Raw genomic sequence first — 19,516 nt, 5'->3', positions numbered from 1 at the left:
ATTTTATTTATCACCTAATACTGAAGAACTCATTTTATATACAGGCATACCCCGCTTTAAGTACACTCACTTTAAGTACACTCGCGAGTAAGTACATATCGCCCAATAGGCAAACGGCAGCTCACGCATGCGCCTGTCATCACGTCCTGAACAGCAATACCGGCTTCCTACCTGTACCGAAGCTGTGCGCAAGCAGGGAGACTATAGAGCCTGTTACAAATGCATTATTTACATCAGTTATGCACGTATATATCGATTGCAGTACAGTACATGCATCGATAAGTGGGAAAAGGGAGTGCTTCACTTTAAGTACATTTTTGCTTTACATACATGCTCCGGTCCCATTGCGTACGTTAATGCGGGGTATGCCTGTATATATATATATATATATATATATATATATCATAGCCAGTTAACCAACCCCACGCTGATGAGACCAATTGAGGTGGAAACGTCTGTCTGTGGGTAGGTTTTCTGGCTATGCATCTTAACCCTGGCTGTGTTTAAAGCTGTGACCATGCAGCAAACTTAAGCCTATGGGGAACCATGTTAAAAATGGTTTTGAAGCAAAAGGTGACACTGTGTGCACATTTGCATGTCATTTCCCAGAATCCCTTGCTGCAGTGGAAGTGCTTTGTGCTGGGTGATAATTAGGAAAGGCGGGGTTGCAGACCTGTCTAAGACATGCAAATGAGCATACAGGAATATTTCCATTTGCTATATTCTTTGCTGTGGAGGGATTTTGTCACTTTTTTTTTACCCACCATAACTTAACTAAGTATGTACACACACACACCACACCACACCACACCACACCCATATGGTGGGTAAAAAGTGACAAAAACCCTCCACAGCAAAGCAAATGGAAATATTCCTGTATGCTCATTTGCATGTTTTAGACAGGTCTGCAACCCCGCCTTTCACCATTATCACCCAGCACACAGCACTTCCACTGCAGCACGGGATTCTGGGAAATGACATGCAAAAATGGTGTGTGCTCATTTGCATGTCATTTCCCAGAATCCCTTGCTGCAGTGGAAGTGCTGGGTGATAATGGTGAAAGGCGGGGTTGCAGACCTGCCTAAGATGAGCATACATTTGTATATATATATATTTATATTTATATATATATATATAAACAAAAAGCAGCAGCCAGCACTCCAAGCAACAAATGTAAAGTCAAGGTGCATGCTCCATAGAAATCAATATAGAAACCATGTCTTCCCATAAGAAAAGGCACAAAAGCAGCAACACTCAGATAAAGCAAAAAGACATGTATTAGCAGTTACAAAACAGCACACTATAAACCCAACGTTTCGGTCCTAGGCAGGACCTTCCTCAGGGGGGTGCTACCAGACAATGACACCCAGAGAACATATATACCCCATAGTTCACCATGTGAGGACAATTAGAGGCAGCTAATTGTACAATCCTGGAGCTCCACGAGTGCAATCAGTGTATGAGGTAGTACGGCGGCCATCTTGGAAATCAGGAGACAGAGCAATGTATGCTATCTCACATGGGCAGATGAGTACAGGCTCCCCCGGTGGACAAAAAAATCCTAGCGTCCAATGTTGCTAGGAAACGCATGTGTGGCGTCATAAAGTCCTGGGAAGTCAGCTCAAAGTAAAGTTGCGCATGTGCAAGGCTCTGTGACAGCACCAGAGTGTCACGCCGATCTGGTACCCCATTCAGTGTCAATTGCATCAGTGTGGCAGCTCCCTAAAGAAAATGACAGCGAAGGAACAAGTGAATCAACACATAAGGGGAATAAAAACAATTTCCAGAGTTGAGGGTGACTGTTTAGATGGCAAGGGGAGGGAGGGCAAGGGGAGGGAAGGATAACAAGGGAAAGGAGGAGGTAGAGCAAAAACATGCATATAAATTAGGCAATTGTAAATGGCATACTGGTTAAATATTAATATTCAGTACTGCACCATTGGGGAACAATAATGCAAAGTCCCGGCAATGGAAACCTAATTATGAGCTTCTATGCATTAATGAAGAGAAAAGGACACAGAACAATAATTCAAAAGATGCAATCACAAAAAACATCCTAATTTGAAATCTTCATTTAGTCCTCGCGGAGCCATTGTGTTCAGTTCAAAAATCATGCGAGTTTCAAGTTGTAACAGCAATTTGCCCCTGTCTCCTCCACGGGGGCCAGCATGTGCTTGCATGATGGGCATGCATCGTAGCGTTGCCAAGCTATGCTTGTGATCTTTAAAATGTCTCGCTACCGGTTGCAGTTTGAGATCCTCATTATTCGTACTGTCAAGTAATGCCTTCCTGATGGAGGAGCGGTGCAAGCTCATACGCTCCTTCAACATACGTGTGGTTTTACCAATATAATACAGGTCACATGGACACCGGATGATGTATACAACGAATTTACTCTCACAGTTCATGTAATCCTTTATTTTAATGGCTTTTCCACTGTGTGGATGGACAAAGCTTTTCCCCAATATCATGTGTTGACAGTTTATACAGCCATGACATTTGTGTACACCGGGAGTTTTGGAGAGCCAATTCGTAGGGCTGGCATACTTGAATACCGGATCTGCCTGTGTCAATAGGTCACCTATGTTTCGGCCCCTGCGGTAACAGAATAATGGTGGTTTGGTGAAGGTTTTGCCAATTCTTTTGTCGTTTTCCAAGATGTGCCAGTGTTTCGTGATACTTCTACGAATAGTACATGATGAAGTACTAAAAGTGGTATTAATCCCAAAACGATCTGAAGTGCTGGTTTGGATGGTTGGTTTGAGGAGTTGATCACGGGAAAACCTTCTTGCCTTGGCTAAGGCCTCTTTGACCTCTTTGTGGTTATAACCTCTTGCAAGGAACCTGTGTGTCATACACTGTAGCGCTTCCTCACACTCGTCACTCCTACTGGTGATCCTCAAGACCCTAAGAAATTGAGAATACGGCAACCCCTTCTTCAGAGCATCAGGGTGGTGACTACTGGCCAGAAGTAGGGTATTTCTGTCCGTTGCTTTATGATGAATCTTCGTCAGCAGCCGGGTAGGTCCCTTGTAAACAACAGTGTCAAGAAAAACGATCTGCTCATTGCTGTAGTTGAGGGTAAATCTTATGTTTGACGGAATAGAATTCAGGTATTCCAAAAATTGCAACAGGTCTGCTTCAGAGCCATCCCATATCAGGAACAGATCGTCAATATATCTCATATATGTCCTGATATTATTAGCATATGGGGAATCATACAGGATATGGGTTTGTTCATATTGGGACATAAACAGATTGGCATACGATGGGGCCATGTTAGACCCCATCGCTGTGCCCATACATTGTAGAAAGAATTTTTTCTCGAATTTGAAAAAATTCTTATGGAGCACAATGTCTATAAGCAGAAGTAAAAATTCTATTGGCGGACCAGTATAGCCAATGAATTTGTCTAAATGATCCTTTACTGCTTCCATACCCTCAGCATGCCCAATATTCGTATAAAGGCTCGAAACGTCCAATGTGACCAGGAGGCAGTTAGTAAGGTCAAAATCCAAGGCGTCCAATTTATTGATAAAGTCAGTGGTGTCTTTTATATAGCTTGGCGTACTGACCACAATCGGCTGTAGATGAAAGTCAATATACTGAGAGAGGGGGTGACATAGGGAGCCCATCGCCGCAATGATGGGTCTCCCTGGTGGAGAGGTCAAAGATTTATGCACTTTGGGTAAAATGTATATCACTGGAGTGATCGGGAATTCCTGTGTTAAGAATTTCCCTGTTTCCTCCGATATCCACCTATTGTTAATGCCAAGTTGTATAATGGTATCAATCTCTTTTTTATAAATGTGGGTGGGATCACCTTTCAGTGCTTTGTAATGCAAGCATACATTAAGTTGCCGCATTATTTCTGCTCTATATTGTTCATAGTCCATCACAACTATGCCCCCCCCTTTTGTCCGCTGACTTGATAATGATTGCTGTATTATCCTTAAGTGACTTGATTGCAAGGTGCTCCTCTTTGGTGAGGTTAAAAAAGCTTCTTTTTTGATTTTTAACAGCATCCCTGGTATCCGCTTCCACCAGACTAATGAATGTCATGATGTTGGGATTATGAACCTGGGGGTCAAAAGAGCTCACCTGTTTGAAAGGTTGTGTTGTCCGATTTTCTTCATTAAGCGTAGAGTCGTCTCGCTGATATCTGCAGAAGAAGTCCTTCAAGCGAAGGCGTCTATTGAGCCTGTATAGATCTACCTCCCAGTCAAATGGGTCCAGTGTATGTGTTGGCACAAATGATAAGCCCTTTTCAAGGACACTCTTTTCCGATGGTGTTAACATGTAGGATGAGATGTTATACACTACGTCCTTCACTTCTTGGCCTTCTGGACCCCTCTGTCCTTTGATTGCCTTGGAAGAAATCTTGTTGCTGCGGCCGCCGCCCCTGCGGGTCTTTCGCCAGCGTCTGGGTCGTGGGGTGGGGGTTTCTGATGTATTACACCCCCTTGTCCTAAAAAAGGATCCGTGCGAGCAGTATCTTGGTTGTCCGAGTGATCAGTATCACTAGTGTTGTACGCACTCCCCGTGGTGCCTGCGCATCTTCCCCTTGTGTTCTTCCGTCTTTGGCCTGGTCTCCCTGGAATCGTCTCACTGATGCCCAACAACCATTTATAGACGTGCCGTTCCTTATAGTCTGTGGTAACTTGTTTCAGTTTCTCACGTTTGTATGTGATGAGGCTTTCTCTATAGGCGTCGACTGCTACTTGTAGTTTGTCAGTCCAATTAACCTCTTTGTCAGCGGTCAGGGCACGATCATTTTTTGTTTTAATGGTGGCAATCTCAGCTCTAATGCGGTTCAATTCTTTAGTAGATTGTTCAATGACCAATATTATCAGATCCAATGAACATTTATTGAGAATACTGATCCAGCGTTTACAAAATTCTTGATCAGAACGTCCAATAGTTGGCTGATTCTTAATGCGGAACCCTCTTGGTAACAGTTTCTCACGGTGATAGTGAGAGAGGGTTGCACCATGAAGGAAAAAATCAACTTCCCTCTTGCTCAGTTTAAGCAAATCATTAAAAATATCAGAAACTTTTTCTGTGCCAAAAATTTCCTCTATCGAATCTGTATACCTGATCCTAGAAATATCAGTCTCACTATAACACAAAGTATCTGATATAGATGAAAACAGACCCCCCACATCTGGAAATTCTTCCATAACATACAATCTCTATGATATCTATCTAGAGATATATTAAGCAGTAAGAACCACAATATAGTCACTGAGTCAGACTGCACCACAACTCAGTGAGCAAAACACAAATCAGGGTGCTCAGCTCATATATATATGTACAACAAAAAGCAGCAGCCAGCACTCCAAGCAACAAATGTAAAGTCAAGGTGCATGCTCCATAGAAATCAATATAGAAACCCTGTCTTCCCATAAGAAAAGGCACAAAAGCAGCAACACTCAGATAAAGCAAAAAGACATGTATTAGCAGTTACAAAACAGCACACTATAAACCCAATGTTTCGGTCCTAGGCAGGACCTTCCTCAGGGGGGTGCATATATATAGAACACACAAAAGGAGAAGTTGCTCAACACATAATATATAAGGTTAACTCAAGCCCTTTAATAAAACTAACTATAAGGGTAAAATAAAATATATACCCCAATTAAAGTCAGTATATAAATTAAATAGGACCTGATGGTGCTAGGGGATAGTGAAAACTATATAAGACACACAGATGAAAAGAACAAAGACAATCCCCTTAGTAGCACTCTAAATTACACCTAAACTAATCTATAAGATAAAGATGGTTAAAAAGAAACAGATGCTCCGCCAATTCAGAAAAAATGAACAAGATTTTATTGATTAAACAACAAGACACACTAACTTAAAAACATAAAAATACTAAAGACAGCCTATGAAAATATATATGTATCAAAAATATAAAGAGAGGACTACTAATCAAACACTATAAGTATTACAAGAAGAAAAAAAAACTAAAATGTGTCTAAATAAAGTTTTAAATAATGACAACAAAGTAGTTTAGTCTAACATAATAGGCAATACAAAATATATTCCCACTGACATATGCATGAAAGAATAATAAATCATTGCGTTGGAAAAAGTATATAGTCAATGACCCAGTATATAGCCAGGTAAAATTAGTATGTATACAAAAAACAGAGGGGGGGAAAAAAAGAGATAAAGCAACCAGGGAAAAATAATATAACAATAATAATAGTTATACCCTGAACAGCATTTCCCCAAAATGAAATCAATGAGAACTGATGCAGCAAATAAAGAAAAATATGACTAATAAAGACATATTAGCAAACAGAGTCATACATATTGAAAACACCACAAAGTGCAGCACTGCAAGGACAGGTAATGCCCAAACAGTAAGGAGGGTAATACTCAGCTGCAGCTAGATTGTGTAGAGTTTGTGTCCATATTGATTGTACAGGATGTGTTTCCAAAGTCTGCTTATAACAGGAACAAAAAATAAAGTCCAAAATGCTGCATCAGATCCATCATAAGTCCCTCAGAATAGAAGATTACATAAAGGCTGTAGTAAAGTAAACACTCAACATGTTTCACCCGTCAGTGGGCTTCTTCCTGGAGTGGTAAAATTTAAAGTGAAGGCGTGCAGTGTTTTATAGATGGTAAAGTAATTAGTTCCAGCTTTGTTCTTATTTTCCTGTCCAATTAAAGCTACCTGCTCAATTGAGCTGCGTCACGCACACCAGTGCAAGCAATATTGTAATCATTTCAGGCAGACCTTCAAATTAAGCCCATATATTTGCACTGGTGTGTATGAAAATAACAACTTCACAGCCCAAAAAGTGACAGCTTGCAAGTATATAGATAGCTATGGTTTTGTAACAAACATCTCTCCCCAAAAAGACCGTGGTGCAGCTACAGACATAAAAATCAGCAGCACCGTTTTTCTTTTGCATCTCTGGAAATGCAAACAGCATCATTTTGCACAAAATCAGGAATAAAATGCAGCATGAAGTAGTTTAAAGTATATTAGTACAACTTTAAAGATCTAGTTTTATCCAGTTACTACTAGTCATCATTGTAATTATACCAATAATACTAAACTAACAATATTATTCTCTGACATAGTCTGAAAACATAGACACACTTTAGCAATCGAAGCATAAATACAGAAACCAAAAAAATCTGTGTAGATGGTATTTCCATCAATACTATGGTTCTGAAGCAAGGATTATGCTGAAGCAGACGTCATGGGTGATGTATTAAATGACGTCACTAGCAGATCATATCAGAGACTGGTACAATGGGAGGTATCAATTCATTTACCAAACTCAATATTAAACTTACTTATAAATCAAGCACTGAATCAGTGGACTTTCTGGATCTCAGGATCTTCATTGATGAGGTTGGCAGTATTGGTACTGATATTTTCAGAAAATCTACCTCCACAAATTCAATCTTGCATGCCTCAAGTTTTCATCAGCAGCACCAGATTCGGGGCATCCCCCGCAGTGAATTTTTGAGATTAATTACAATGATGACTAGTAGTAACTGGATAAAACTAGATCTTTAAAGTTGTACTAATATACTTTAAACTACTTCATGCTGCATTTTATTCCTGATTTTGTGCAAAATGATGCTGTTTGCATTTCCAGAGATGCAAAAGAAAAACGGTGCTGCTGATTTTTATGTCTGTAGCTGCACCACGGTCTTTTTGGGGAGAGATGTTTGTTACAAAACCATAGCTATCTATATACTTGCAAGCTGTCACTTTTTGGGCTGTGAAGTTGTTATTTTCATACACACCAGTGCAAATATATGGGCTTAATTTGAAGGTCTGCCTGAAATGATTACAATATTGCTTGCACTGGTGTGCGTGACGCAGCTCAATTGAGCAGGTAGCTTTAATTGGACAGGAAACTAAGAACAAAGCTGGAACTAATTACTTTACCATCTATAAAACACTGCACGCCTTCACTTTAAATTTTACCACTCCAGGAAGAAGCCCACTGACGGGTGAAACATGTTGAGTGTTTACTTTACTACAGCCTTTATGTAATCTTCTATTCTGAGGGACTTATGATGGATCTGATGCAGCATTTTGGACTTTATTTTTTGTTCCTGTTATAAGCAGACTTTGGAAACACATCCTGTACAATCAATATGGACACAAACTCTACACAATCTAGCTGCAGCTGAGTATTACCCTCCTTACTGTTTGGGCATTACCTGTCCTTGCAGTGCTGCGCTTTGTGGTGTTTTCAATATGTATGACTCTGTTTGCTAATATGTCTTTATTAGTCATATTTTTCTTTATTTGCTGCATCAGTTCTCATTGATTTCATTTTGGGGAAATGCTGTTCAGGGTATAACTATTATTATTGTTATATTATTTTTCCCTGGTTGCTTTATCTCTTTTTTTTTCCCCCTCTGTTTTTGGTATACATACTAATTTTACCGGGCTATATACTGGGTCATTGACTATATACTTTTTCCAACGCAAGGATTTATTATTCTTTCATGCATATGTCAGTGGGAATATATTTTGTATTGCCTATTATGTTAGACTAAACTACTTTGTTGTCATTATTTAAAACTTTTTTTGGACACATTCTATTTTTTTTTTCTTCTTGTAATACTGATAGTGTTGGATTAGTAGTCCTCTCTTTATATTTTTGATACATATATATTTTCATAGGCTGTCTTTAGTATTTTTATGTTTTTAAGTTAGTGTGTCTTGTTGTTTAATCAATAAAATCTTGTTCATTTTTTCTGAATTGGCGGAGCATCTGTTTCTTTTTAACCATCTTTATCTTATAGATTAGTTTAGGTGTAATTTAGAGTGCTACTAAGGGGATTGTCTTTGTTCTTTTCATCTGTGTGTCTTATATATATATATATATATATATATATATATATATATATATATATATATATATATACAGTGTTCGACAAACCTATACATTTGCTCGCCCCGGGCGAGTGGATTTAACCCCCGGCCGAGTAAATATTGGCCCAAGCAGCACACGTTTGGTACTAGGTGGCGAGTAGATTTTTTAGTGTGGCGAGTAGATTTTTTGGTGATTTGTCAACCACTATATATATATCTATATCTATATATATATATATATATATATAGATATATATATATATATATGAGTCACTGTCTCAGTAGGCTGGGATGGAGGATATGTGTACCTTCCAGCACTCAGCCAGTTAACTTTCCAGCACCTGCAGCCTAATTAAGCAGGATTCCTGAAAGACTGCAGGTTAAAAAGATACAGGAAGCTGTGAGACACAGAGCCAGACCCAGGAAGCCAGAGAGGCAGTGAGAGAGACTGACCGGTTTTCCCTCAGAGAAGGAGGGAGGCAGAAGGGGCTCCGCAGCTACCAAAGTCTGTTAAAGAACTTGGCAGATTGTGAGAAGCTGCTGAGAGAGCCGTGCTGAAGCAGTGTGAGAGAAGCTGCTGAGAGCTGTGCTGAAGCAGTGTAAGAGAAGCTGCTGAGGGAGCCGTGCTGAAGCAGTGTGAGAGAAGCTGCTGAGAGAGCCATGCTGAAGCAGGGACATTGCCATATGGACTAAGATAAGCAAAACCCTTTCTATTATTTACAAAGACTGTGCTGTTACTGTATTGCCCATGCCAGGGCATGTTTTGGGCTGACAACCGGCTTAGCTGGCGGCCCTGATAGTAAGGGACAGAAGAAGTCAGTAAGCTCCCTGACAGGTATAGGCGTTTATTTATGTTTTCTTTTAATTTGGTTTTCTTAAAGGGACGGTGGACCTGCAAATACGTTACTTAAACCCCTATAAATAAACCCCACGTAAATAGAAGTACTGTGTTTCAGGCCTTATTTGGGATCAAAGGGACCTCAATGTGATGTGGTTGTCACTATATATTTATATATTTATATATATATATATATATATATATATATATATATATATATATATATATATATATATATATAGATACGTTCCACAGATATAACACTGGTTATATCTATACCAGGCTATAATAGGTATTTGGGGGTGCTTAAAGATAATTATATGACCCAAATTATTGAGGAACCAACCAGGAGAGGGGCAGTTCTGGATTTGGTCATATCAAACAATGTAGAAGTAATAACAAATATTCAAGTCCTGGAACATTTGGGTAACAGTGATCATAACATGGTCTCATTTGAAATAAATTATCATAAAACAGATTACTTGGGTTCAACAAAGACTTTAAACTTTAGAAAGGCAGACTTTAATAAACTGAGGTCTAATCTAGTAGTAATACAATGGGATGATGTTTTTGCAGGGAAAAATGTAGAAGATAAATGGGCAGTCTTTAAAACATTGTTAGAAAAGCACACTTATTAGTGTATACCCTTGGGTAATAAGTATAAAAGAAATAAGTAAAAAACCAATGTGGCTAAATAAACAGGTAGGGGAGGAAATGGACAAGAAGAGGAAGGCGTTTAGATTCTTTAAGTCAGAAGGGACAGAGACATCGTATCAGAATTATAAGGAATGTAACAAAAATTGCAAAAGGGCAATCAAATTAGCAAAAATGGATAATGAAAAAAGGATTGCAATAGAAAGTAAGGTCAACCCTAAAAAGTTCTTTAAGTACCTTAATAACAAAAAAATGAGAAAAGAAAATATAGGACCCTTTCAGTGTGAGATGGGTAGGCAGATTATTGGAGATAAGGAAAAAGCTGAGGTATTAAACAAATTCTTTGCCTCTGTGTTTACCAGGGAAGAATCAAGTTCATTAGTAGTGCCACAGGAGGAAGCCACAACCTCCATATTAATGACCAATTGGTTAACTGAGGAAGAAGTTCATAAGCGACTTGAAAAAATTAAAGTAAATAAGGCACCTGTCCCCGATGGCATACATCCAAGAGTTCTCAAGGAGTTAAGCTCAGTAATAGCAAAACCATTATATTTAATATTCAAGGACTCCATTTCCACAGGCTCAGTACCACAAGATTGGCGTAAAGCAGATGTGGTGCCTATATTTAAAAAGGGAGCTAGATCACACCCAGGGAATTACAGACCTGTAAGCCTGACTTCAATAGTAGGGAAACTACTTGAAGGTTTAATACGGGATAATATTCAGGAATACCTAATGGAAAACAAAATTATTAGTAATAGTCAGCATGGATTTATGAAGGATAGATCTTGCCAAACTAACCTTATTTGTTTCTTTGAGGAGGTAAGTAGGAATTTAGACCAGGGTAATGCAGTTGATGTGGTCTACTTAGATTTTGCAAAGGCTTTTGATACGGTTTCACACAAGAGGTTGGTGTACAAAATAAAGAAAATTGGACTCAGTAATAATATATGCACCTGGATTGAAAACTGGTTAAAGGACAGACAACAGAGGGTTGTCATAAATGGAACTTTTTCAGGTTGGGCTAAAGTCGTGAGTGGAGTACCTCAAGGATCGGTACTGGGACCCCTGCTTTTTAACTTGTTTATTAATGACCTTGAGGTTGGGATCGAGAGCAAAGTCTCCATCTTTGCTGATGATACTAAATTGTGTAAGGTAATAGAATCAGAGCAGGATGAAATTTCTCTTCAGAAGGACTTGGAGAGACTGGAAACGTGGGCAGGTAAATGGCAAATGAGGTTTAATACAGATAAATGTAAGGTTATGCATTTGGGATGCAAGAATAAAAAGACTTACAAATTAAATGGAGATATATTGGGGGAATCCTTGATGGAGAAGGATTTAGGAGTGCTTGTAGACAGCAGGCTTAGCAATAGTGCCCAATGTCATGCAGTAGCTGCAAAGGCAAACAAGATCTTATCTTGCATCAAACGGGCAATGGATGGAAGGGAAGTTAACATAATTATGCCCCTTTACAAAGCATTAGTAAGACCACACCTTGAATATGGAGTACTTGAATTTTGGGCACCAATCCTAAGAAAAGACATTATGGAACTAGAGAGAGTGCAGAGAAGAGCCACCAAATTAATAAAGGGGATGGACATTCTAACTTATGAGGAGAGGCTAGCTATATTGGATTTATTTACATTAGAAAAGAGGCGTCTAAGAGGGGATATGATAACTATATACAAATATATTCAGGGACAATACAAGGAGGTTTCAAAAGAACTATTCATCCCACGGGCAGTACAAAGGACTCAGGGCCATCCCTTAAGGTTGGAGGAAAGGAAATTTCACCAGCAACAAAGGAAAGGGTTCTTTACAGTAAGGGCAGTTAAAATGTGGAATTCATTACCCATGGAGGCTGTGATGGCAGATACAATAGATTTGTTCAAAAAAAGGTTGGACATCTTTTTAGATGGGAAAGGTATACAGGGATATACCAAGTAAGTATACATGGGAAGGATGTTGATCCAGGGATTAATCCGATTGCCAATTCTTGGAGTCAGGAAGGAATTAATTTTTCCCCTTAATGGGGTTTTGTGTTTGCCTTCCTCTGGATCAATAAGTAAGTATAGATATAGAATAAAGTATCTGTTGTCTAAATTTAGCATAGGTTGAACTTGATGGACGTACGTCTTTTTTCAACCTCATCTACTATGTAACTATGTAACACAGAGAATAGTGATTTTGATTCAGTATCAGAATATAACTATTCCGCTAGAAATTATCTGGGTCGGGAAGCAGTGATCCCATCATAATAGGACGGGCTTGTAAGGGTGTGAGTAGGTCAGAAGCCTGTGTCCTACCAGAGCCTATTCCCTCATGTCATGTGCTGACATTGAGAGACCAGGAGAAAATAAATAATCAGTGAGTAAAATGTCAATGTTTCCCCAGGCATTCCTTTATATAAGAATGTCCTGCCAGGTACAAATGTGCTGAATGTGAGAAACTGGAGGTGATCGAGGAACAAATTAATGAGGGTGCGAGGGATCAAAACCCCCTATTAATTATGGTGGGGTAAGGTGAGGGAAGTTACTGCACTGGTTCCTCTGCATTACCCACGTCTCACCTTATGAAATAGGAAAGTGAGACTGTGTCAGTATGGAGCAGAACTGCTGGACCTGAGAGAGTATCGGGAGCATTTATCAAAGTCTCACTCATGTACTGTATCTGCTTTTTATTCATACTATGGAACTGTACAGTATTTTCAATACGTTTAGTCCACTTGTGAGAGAATCCTGTTCCTTGCGTACATCTCGCAATTCTGCTCTCGGAGCCTCCATCTCTTCCTGGCGCTGGCTCTATTTGCATGAACGCATACCTCATTACGTTTAGGAACTCTGCCTTCATTATGTCTAGGGCCTCTACAAATTGCATTCGCGAACTTCCCGGCTGGCCACCGCACTGAAATCCTTACTGCGTATGCGTGCACAATCTAAGATGGCGGCATCCTGCTCCGGGAGTACCTGGCTCACGATTGTCGCACACAGCAACCGTCGCACAGCTCCCCCAGCAACCACCCACACCTGCGGCCCGCCGACGGGTCCGCCATGGGGCTCGGCGGCACCCGTGATCGCCAGCAAGGTGAGGGGGGGGGGGGAGCGACAAGCAGAGGGGGGACCTGGCTACATCTTAATACTGTGGAACTGTACAGTATGTTACTATTTTACACTATGAGAACTTTACTGGTCTTTTGGCTGCTAATCTCCGACTCTCTTTATACTTTTCTAGATGGTTATGTTGTGACACAATCCTGAGCCATTAAAGTTTTGCAGTGTTTGAAATTAAGTTCCTGTTTGCGAATGGACCATATGTGCTTTTTGGTGCCCCTGTCTTCTCCGACTCCTTTGGGGTTAATGATTTAGGTGTGAAAGAGCTGATACTAAATGCTGTATATTTGTCCAAAAAAAACTGATAATTAGAATTCTGTTTAATATACAGGCTCATTCTAAAACCCAACACATATAGATTAAGTAACCTCCGGTCAGCACCTCCAGAGCAGCGCTGCCCACTGCCAGCACCTCCAGAGCAGCACTGCCCACTGCCACCACCTCCAGAGCAGCACTGCCCACTGCCAGCACCTCCAGAGCAGCGCTGCCCACTGCCAGCACCTCCAGAGCAGAACTGCCCACTACCAGCACCTTCAGAGGACCACTGCCAGCACCTCCAGAGCAGCGCTGCCCACTGCCACCACCTCCAGAGGACCACTGCCCACTGCCAGCACCTCCAGAGCAGCGCTGCCCACTCCCAGCATGGATCCACGCTTGTTAAGTGAGTAGAGGAGATAATTTAGTGTCTTTGGAATATGCAAGGGGGGAATATCTGATTATTTGGCAGTTATGCGAGTCAAACACCCAAACTAATCTTATTTTCTTATAGAACCATCAGCAGGTAAGAAGATAATATATCTTCACCTCTGTCATGTTCTGCCAGAAGGGCTAGTAATACATTTTTTTACAAGAGGTATTATATTATACCAATATCAGAGGAGGTGAAATCACAAGAAGCGCCCCCACTCTCAGCTTTACATGATGTATTTCCCTTTTCTTATTGCCAGATTTCCCAGTGGTGGTACCGGAGAGGTTAGAGATTAAGTCAGAGAAAGAAGAGACCGACACTGAGGAACATCTGACCCCAATAACGGAAGAAATAGATGCCTTTCCTGTTTGTTGTAAGTACCATTACATCCTCACTTGTCTTTATTCAGTATGTTTAAAAATGGACTGAAATGTGTACAATATTTTGGGAAATAATATTAAAGTATGAATACAATTATAAGATACCTGTCCTAATGAAAAAAATGATTTATCTAAGGTTATATTGAGGATATTATTGTTATTGAGGTTTGAACATTGGTAGCTCCAAAATGTTTTCAGCACTTGGGGGTAAAAACTTCTTCAGCACTCAAAGGGTTAATAACAAAGTAAAATCAATCCCTTCGCCCCTCCCCCATAGGGATCAGTATAGAGTATTTCTGTATACTGATATCACAAGAAGCGCCCCCACTCCCAGCTTTACATGATGGATTTCCCTTTTCTTATTGCCAGGTTTCCCAGTGATTGTGCTGGAGAGTTTAGAGATTAAGTCAGAGAAGAAAGAACCGAACATTGAGGAACATCTGACCTTAATAAAGAGTGAAACTGTTCCATTTCGTGTCTCTGGTGAGTACCTTTTCCCCTTTGTCTGCACAAAGGGATGTTATCTTGTTACAAGGAGCATGATCACATTTAGTGAATGTTCATGGTTAATTGCCTCTCATAGGAAGTCCCCAGGCCTGCTGGGTGTTCTGGGACAAGCCACATGCAGCAGAGTTAGAAGTGCAATATGGCTCTCAAACACATATAAAGGTTGGAAATGCAGAGTTATGGGCGTCTGAACATCAATAGATGCGATAAAACGCATTTGGAAAAACAAATTGAAGGGACCCATCCCTAACTAACCTTGTTCCCCAGCTTAAACAATACCCTCTCATTAAGGGTCACTAGATACACAATAATATCCAGTCTTTAGACATAGCTTAACTAACAGATGGGGGACAGTGTCCCAAGAGTCCAGGCAATTCTTCCGGACAGTGAAAGTGATGTATACTATATGTCTACAGTACCCTAAACCACTGACAACCACATAAGATTTACCTATTAAGGCTAGTGGAAGTCTATCAAGAGTGGTTATGAAAGGACATGATATGTGACATTATTGATTCTGGCTGATGTGGATAATGGAGGTCTAGGCTTCTTTGGGAAGGAAAACAAGATTCTAAAGGATACAAAGTGTATGTTTAACACGTGGACATTCCCTGTGAGCATTGCTAGGGGAGTATTTAACCCCTTACTCTTCGGCTCCTCATTATCTATTTCACTTCGCACTTTTCTTTTAGATTCCATCACATTTTTATTGACTCACAATTATTTTTATTTGAGTCACAGTTTTACTTGCAGACACGGGGTACGGCTATGGGTACCTCCTTTGCCCCGTCGTATGCTAATCTTTTTATGGGTCTCTGGGAATCCACATTTATTTTTGGGGATTCTAATCCTTTTCGGCATCATATTATTTTTTTACAAGCGTTCTATTGATGACCTGATTATGATTTGGGAAGGGGATTCACATTCACTGGACACTTTCATTAATAAACTTAATTCCAATATGTTGAATCTTAACTTTACTTATGAACCCCATATTAATCACATTAATTATTTAGATATCACTTTATTTATTGACGTTACTGGAGAAATACAGACTGAAAGCCAATTGAACAAGGACCAAAATTTGCATTTAGAAAGGCTAAATCCTTGGCAAACAATTTTTCGCCTAGTTTATTTCCCTCCAGGTCAGACAATGTTCATGAATCAAATTTAATACACGTTTTTTTTTTTTCAAACGTGGTAAATGTGTATTTGTTGCTATGCCAATCCTATCAAATCTATTGATATTGTACACAGTAAGAAAACACACACAATTCCAGTTTTTATTCATTGTAATTGTAATTTTGTGATTTATTACTTAACCTGCTGTTGTGGTCAAGGATTCGTTGGGCGGACAATCAGACCACTGAAGGTCAGAATTATGGAGCACATTCGTTCTATTAAAAAACTAGATCCGATGCTCCCAGTTTCCAAACATTTTACACATTGTACATTGGGAAACTTGTCCACCTTTCATTTTTCAGTGATTGAATCTATACCTGTCCCTACATGAGGGGATTGAATTTATACCTGTTCCTACACGAGGGGATTGAATCTATACCTGTCCCTACACAAGGGGATTGAATTTATACCTGTTCCTACACGAGGGGATTGAATCTATACCTGTCACTGCACGAGGGGGTGATAGAATTAAACAGCTTAATCAGCGTGAGTTGTTTTGGATCCACTCACTTAATACTCTATCCCCTTTTGGGATTAATACAGAATGGGACCTAAAACATTTTCTCTAAGCTATATTATTCCTTTGCCCATTCTCAGGTTATATAATACTGTGTGTGTGTTTCATATACATTTGTTTCTATCATTGAGATACATATGTCTCTCTCTCTAGTCACATTTGATGAGTAGTATTGTATCCTTACTGTGGCAATTTTCTCAGTGTGGTTTATTTATTTACATCTTATTCATTATGTACAGTTAGGTCCGGAAATAATTGGACACTGACACAATTTTCATAATTATGGCTCTGTACGCCACCACAGTGGATTTTAAAATGAAACAATCGAGATGCAATAGAAGTGCAGACTTTCAACTTTAATTCAAGGGGTTGAGCAAAAATATTGTATGAAACGTTTAGGATTTGCAACCATTTTCATACACAGTCCCCTTATTTCAGGGGCTCAAATGTAATTGGACAAATTAACACAATCATAAATAAAATGTTCGTTTTTAATACTTTGTCGAGAATCCTTTACATGCAATGACTGCTTGAAGTCTGGAACGCATAGACATCACCAAACGCTGGGTTTCCTCCTTTGTGATGCTTTGCCAGGCCTTTACTGCAGCTGTCTTCAGTTGTTGTTTGTTCGTGCGTCTTTCTGCCTTAAGTTTTGTCTTCAGCAAGTGAAATGCATGCTCGATCGGGTTGAGATCAGGTGATTGACTCGGTCATTGCAGAATATTCCACTTCTTTGCCTTAAATAACTCCTGGGTTGCTTTTGCAGTATGTTTTGGGTCATTGTCCATCTGTAAAATGAAGCGCCGTCCAATCAACTTTGCTGAATTTGGCTGAATCTGAGCAGACAATATATCCCTATACACTTCAGAATTCATCCGGCTGCTTCTGTCGTCTGTCACATCATCAATAAACACTAGTGACCCAGTGCCATTGTAAGCCATGAATGCCCATGCCATCACACTGCCCCCACCGTGTTTTACAGGTGATGTGGTATGCTTCGGATCATGAGCCATTCCAAGCCTTCTCCATACTTTTTTCCCCCCCATCATTCTGGTACAGGTTGATCTTAGTTTCATCTGTCCAAAGAATGCTGTTCCAGAACTGGCCTGGCTTTTTGAGATATTTTTTGGCAAAGTCTAATCTGGCCTTTCTATTCTTGATAACTATAAAGTCACTTGAAAAAAAAGCTGTGTTGCCCCCCCCCCCCCCCCCGAAAGCCCCCTGATCCTGACTAATCTGAAATTGACTCAGGGAAAAGATGCCAAAGCTAAGGTACCACAGCCTCTTGACTTAAAAGCGTGAGGGGTTTGCTGAAGGGGATGATAAGGGATAAAGGGGCACTGTGCATAACCACAGGTTCATAAGTAGTACTGGTCTCATGACCTAAACATGAGATGCAACAGGGGTGACAGAAAAGCACCGCCTGATGCTCAGCATCTCTCATCCTGCTGTCAGTTCCCCACGAGGCCTTCCCCCCCCTCTCTCCCCCCCCCTCCCACCATCCCCCCCCCTCCCCCCGCCAGGTTGCCGTGATGTTACAAAACACAGATGATGCAAAGGGTTATGAATATATCTGTACAAAAATTCGAGCTAATGCGTTCTAAGCCAAAATGTCAGGAATTATGTTCATATGCAAACAACCACCAACCCCCCCCCCCACCCACCCTTCCCCCCCGGCAACCTCCCCCCTTCCCCCCTCATCCCCCCCCAGTGTGACTTTTACAACACTAAACATAATGGCAACAAAGGTTTTAAACAGTCTGGTCCAAAATAAGCGGCTCAATAAACTGAACACCAAGCAGCCGAGGGATAAGACTGTTCACAAAGAGTGGGCATTATCCCCGCACACCCCCCCCCCCAGCCCTCCCCCCCCCCTCCCCACCCGCCGGGTCTCCCTGACGTCGTAAAACACAAATGTTGACAATTGCTTTGAAACTATTTGTACAAAAATGCAGTTTATTATTTGGTCAGTAGAAATGTTGAGAAATGTGATCGACTACAAACAAACACTATCCCTCCTCCCCCCCCCGTCCTCCCCCCCCATCCCCCAAAAAACCCCACTCACCCCCTTCCCCCCCAGCCCCTCCCCCAACCGGCTGGATCGCCCTGACGATGTAAAACACAGATGCTGACAATTGATTTGAAACTATTTGTACAAAAATGTAGTTTTATCAATATTTTGTCAGAAGAAAGGTCGGGAAATGAAATAGACTACACACAAACACTACCCCTCCCTCATCCCCACACGCCACCCCCTCCCCCCCAACCTCCCCCCACCCCCCCTCAATCCCCCACCCCTCACCAACCCCCCCCAACCCCCACCCCCTCCCCCCCATCACCCCCCCCAACTCCAATCCCCCCCCACCACCACCCCCAACCCCCCCGATACCCCCCTCCTCCCCCCTAACCCCCCCATCCCCACCGATACCCCCCCATCTCCCCCCCTAACCCCCCCATCCCCCCTCTCCCCCTCCTCCCCCCCATTCCCTCTCCCCCCCCCCAGAGCGACATCAAGGTCGCCACACAAGGTTGCTAACAAATGTTTTAAATATGCTTATATAAAAATGTAGTACAAGAAGTTCCGACCCAAATACCCACATAAGAGGGGACTCCGAGAAGTGGCACTACCCCCAACTGTCCCCCTACCCCCCCTCCCCCCCTCCCCCCCGAAAGTTATACCAAGGTTGAAAACAACTCGCTCCTTTGAGCCCAACCCCCCCCCCCCTCCCCCAGAATGTCAGACTGGTCGCAACACGTTGATGTTGACAATTGTT

The 19,516-nt window shown here is 41.1% G+C and overlaps 2 protein-coding genes across 4 annotated transcripts in view; both read left to right on the top strand.

The window, feature by feature from the left end:
* LOC142488445 (uncharacterized) overlaps window positions 1–19,516 on the top strand; it is a 507,675-nt gene that overhangs the window by 30,633 nt on the left and 457,526 nt on the right. The window lies entirely within an intron of this gene.
* Window positions 1–19,516, top strand: part of LOC142488430 (uncharacterized) — a 55,499-nt gene that overhangs the window by 21,219 nt on the left and 14,764 nt on the right. The window contains exons 2-5 of one of the 3 annotated variants that reach the window (XM_075588933.1): window positions 13,218–13,442; window positions 13,827–14,129; window positions 14,416–14,529; window positions 14,906–15,019. In XM_075588933.1, the coding sequence (XP_075445048.1) occupies window positions 14,111–14,129; window positions 14,416–14,529; window positions 14,906–15,019 (247 nt within the window). In that variant the 5' untranslated portion in view covers window positions 13,218–13,442; window positions 13,827–14,110. Of the gene's footprint in view, window positions 1–12,722; window positions 13,443–13,799; window positions 14,130–14,415; window positions 14,530–14,905; window positions 15,020–19,516 lie in introns of those variants that run through there. The other 2 variants (XM_075588931.1, XM_075588932.1) reach the window with 2 other exon arrangements.

The sequence above is a fragment of the Ascaphus truei genome, chromosome 2 (assembly GCF_040206685.1).
Source record: "Ascaphus truei isolate aAscTru1 chromosome 2, aAscTru1.hap1, whole genome shotgun sequence".
Classification (NCBI taxonomy): Eukaryota; Metazoa; Chordata; class Amphibia; order Anura; family Ascaphidae; genus Ascaphus; species Ascaphus truei.
The sequence above is the reverse complement of the archived record's forward strand: the minus strand, read 5'-3'. Positions and strand labels throughout refer to the sequence as shown.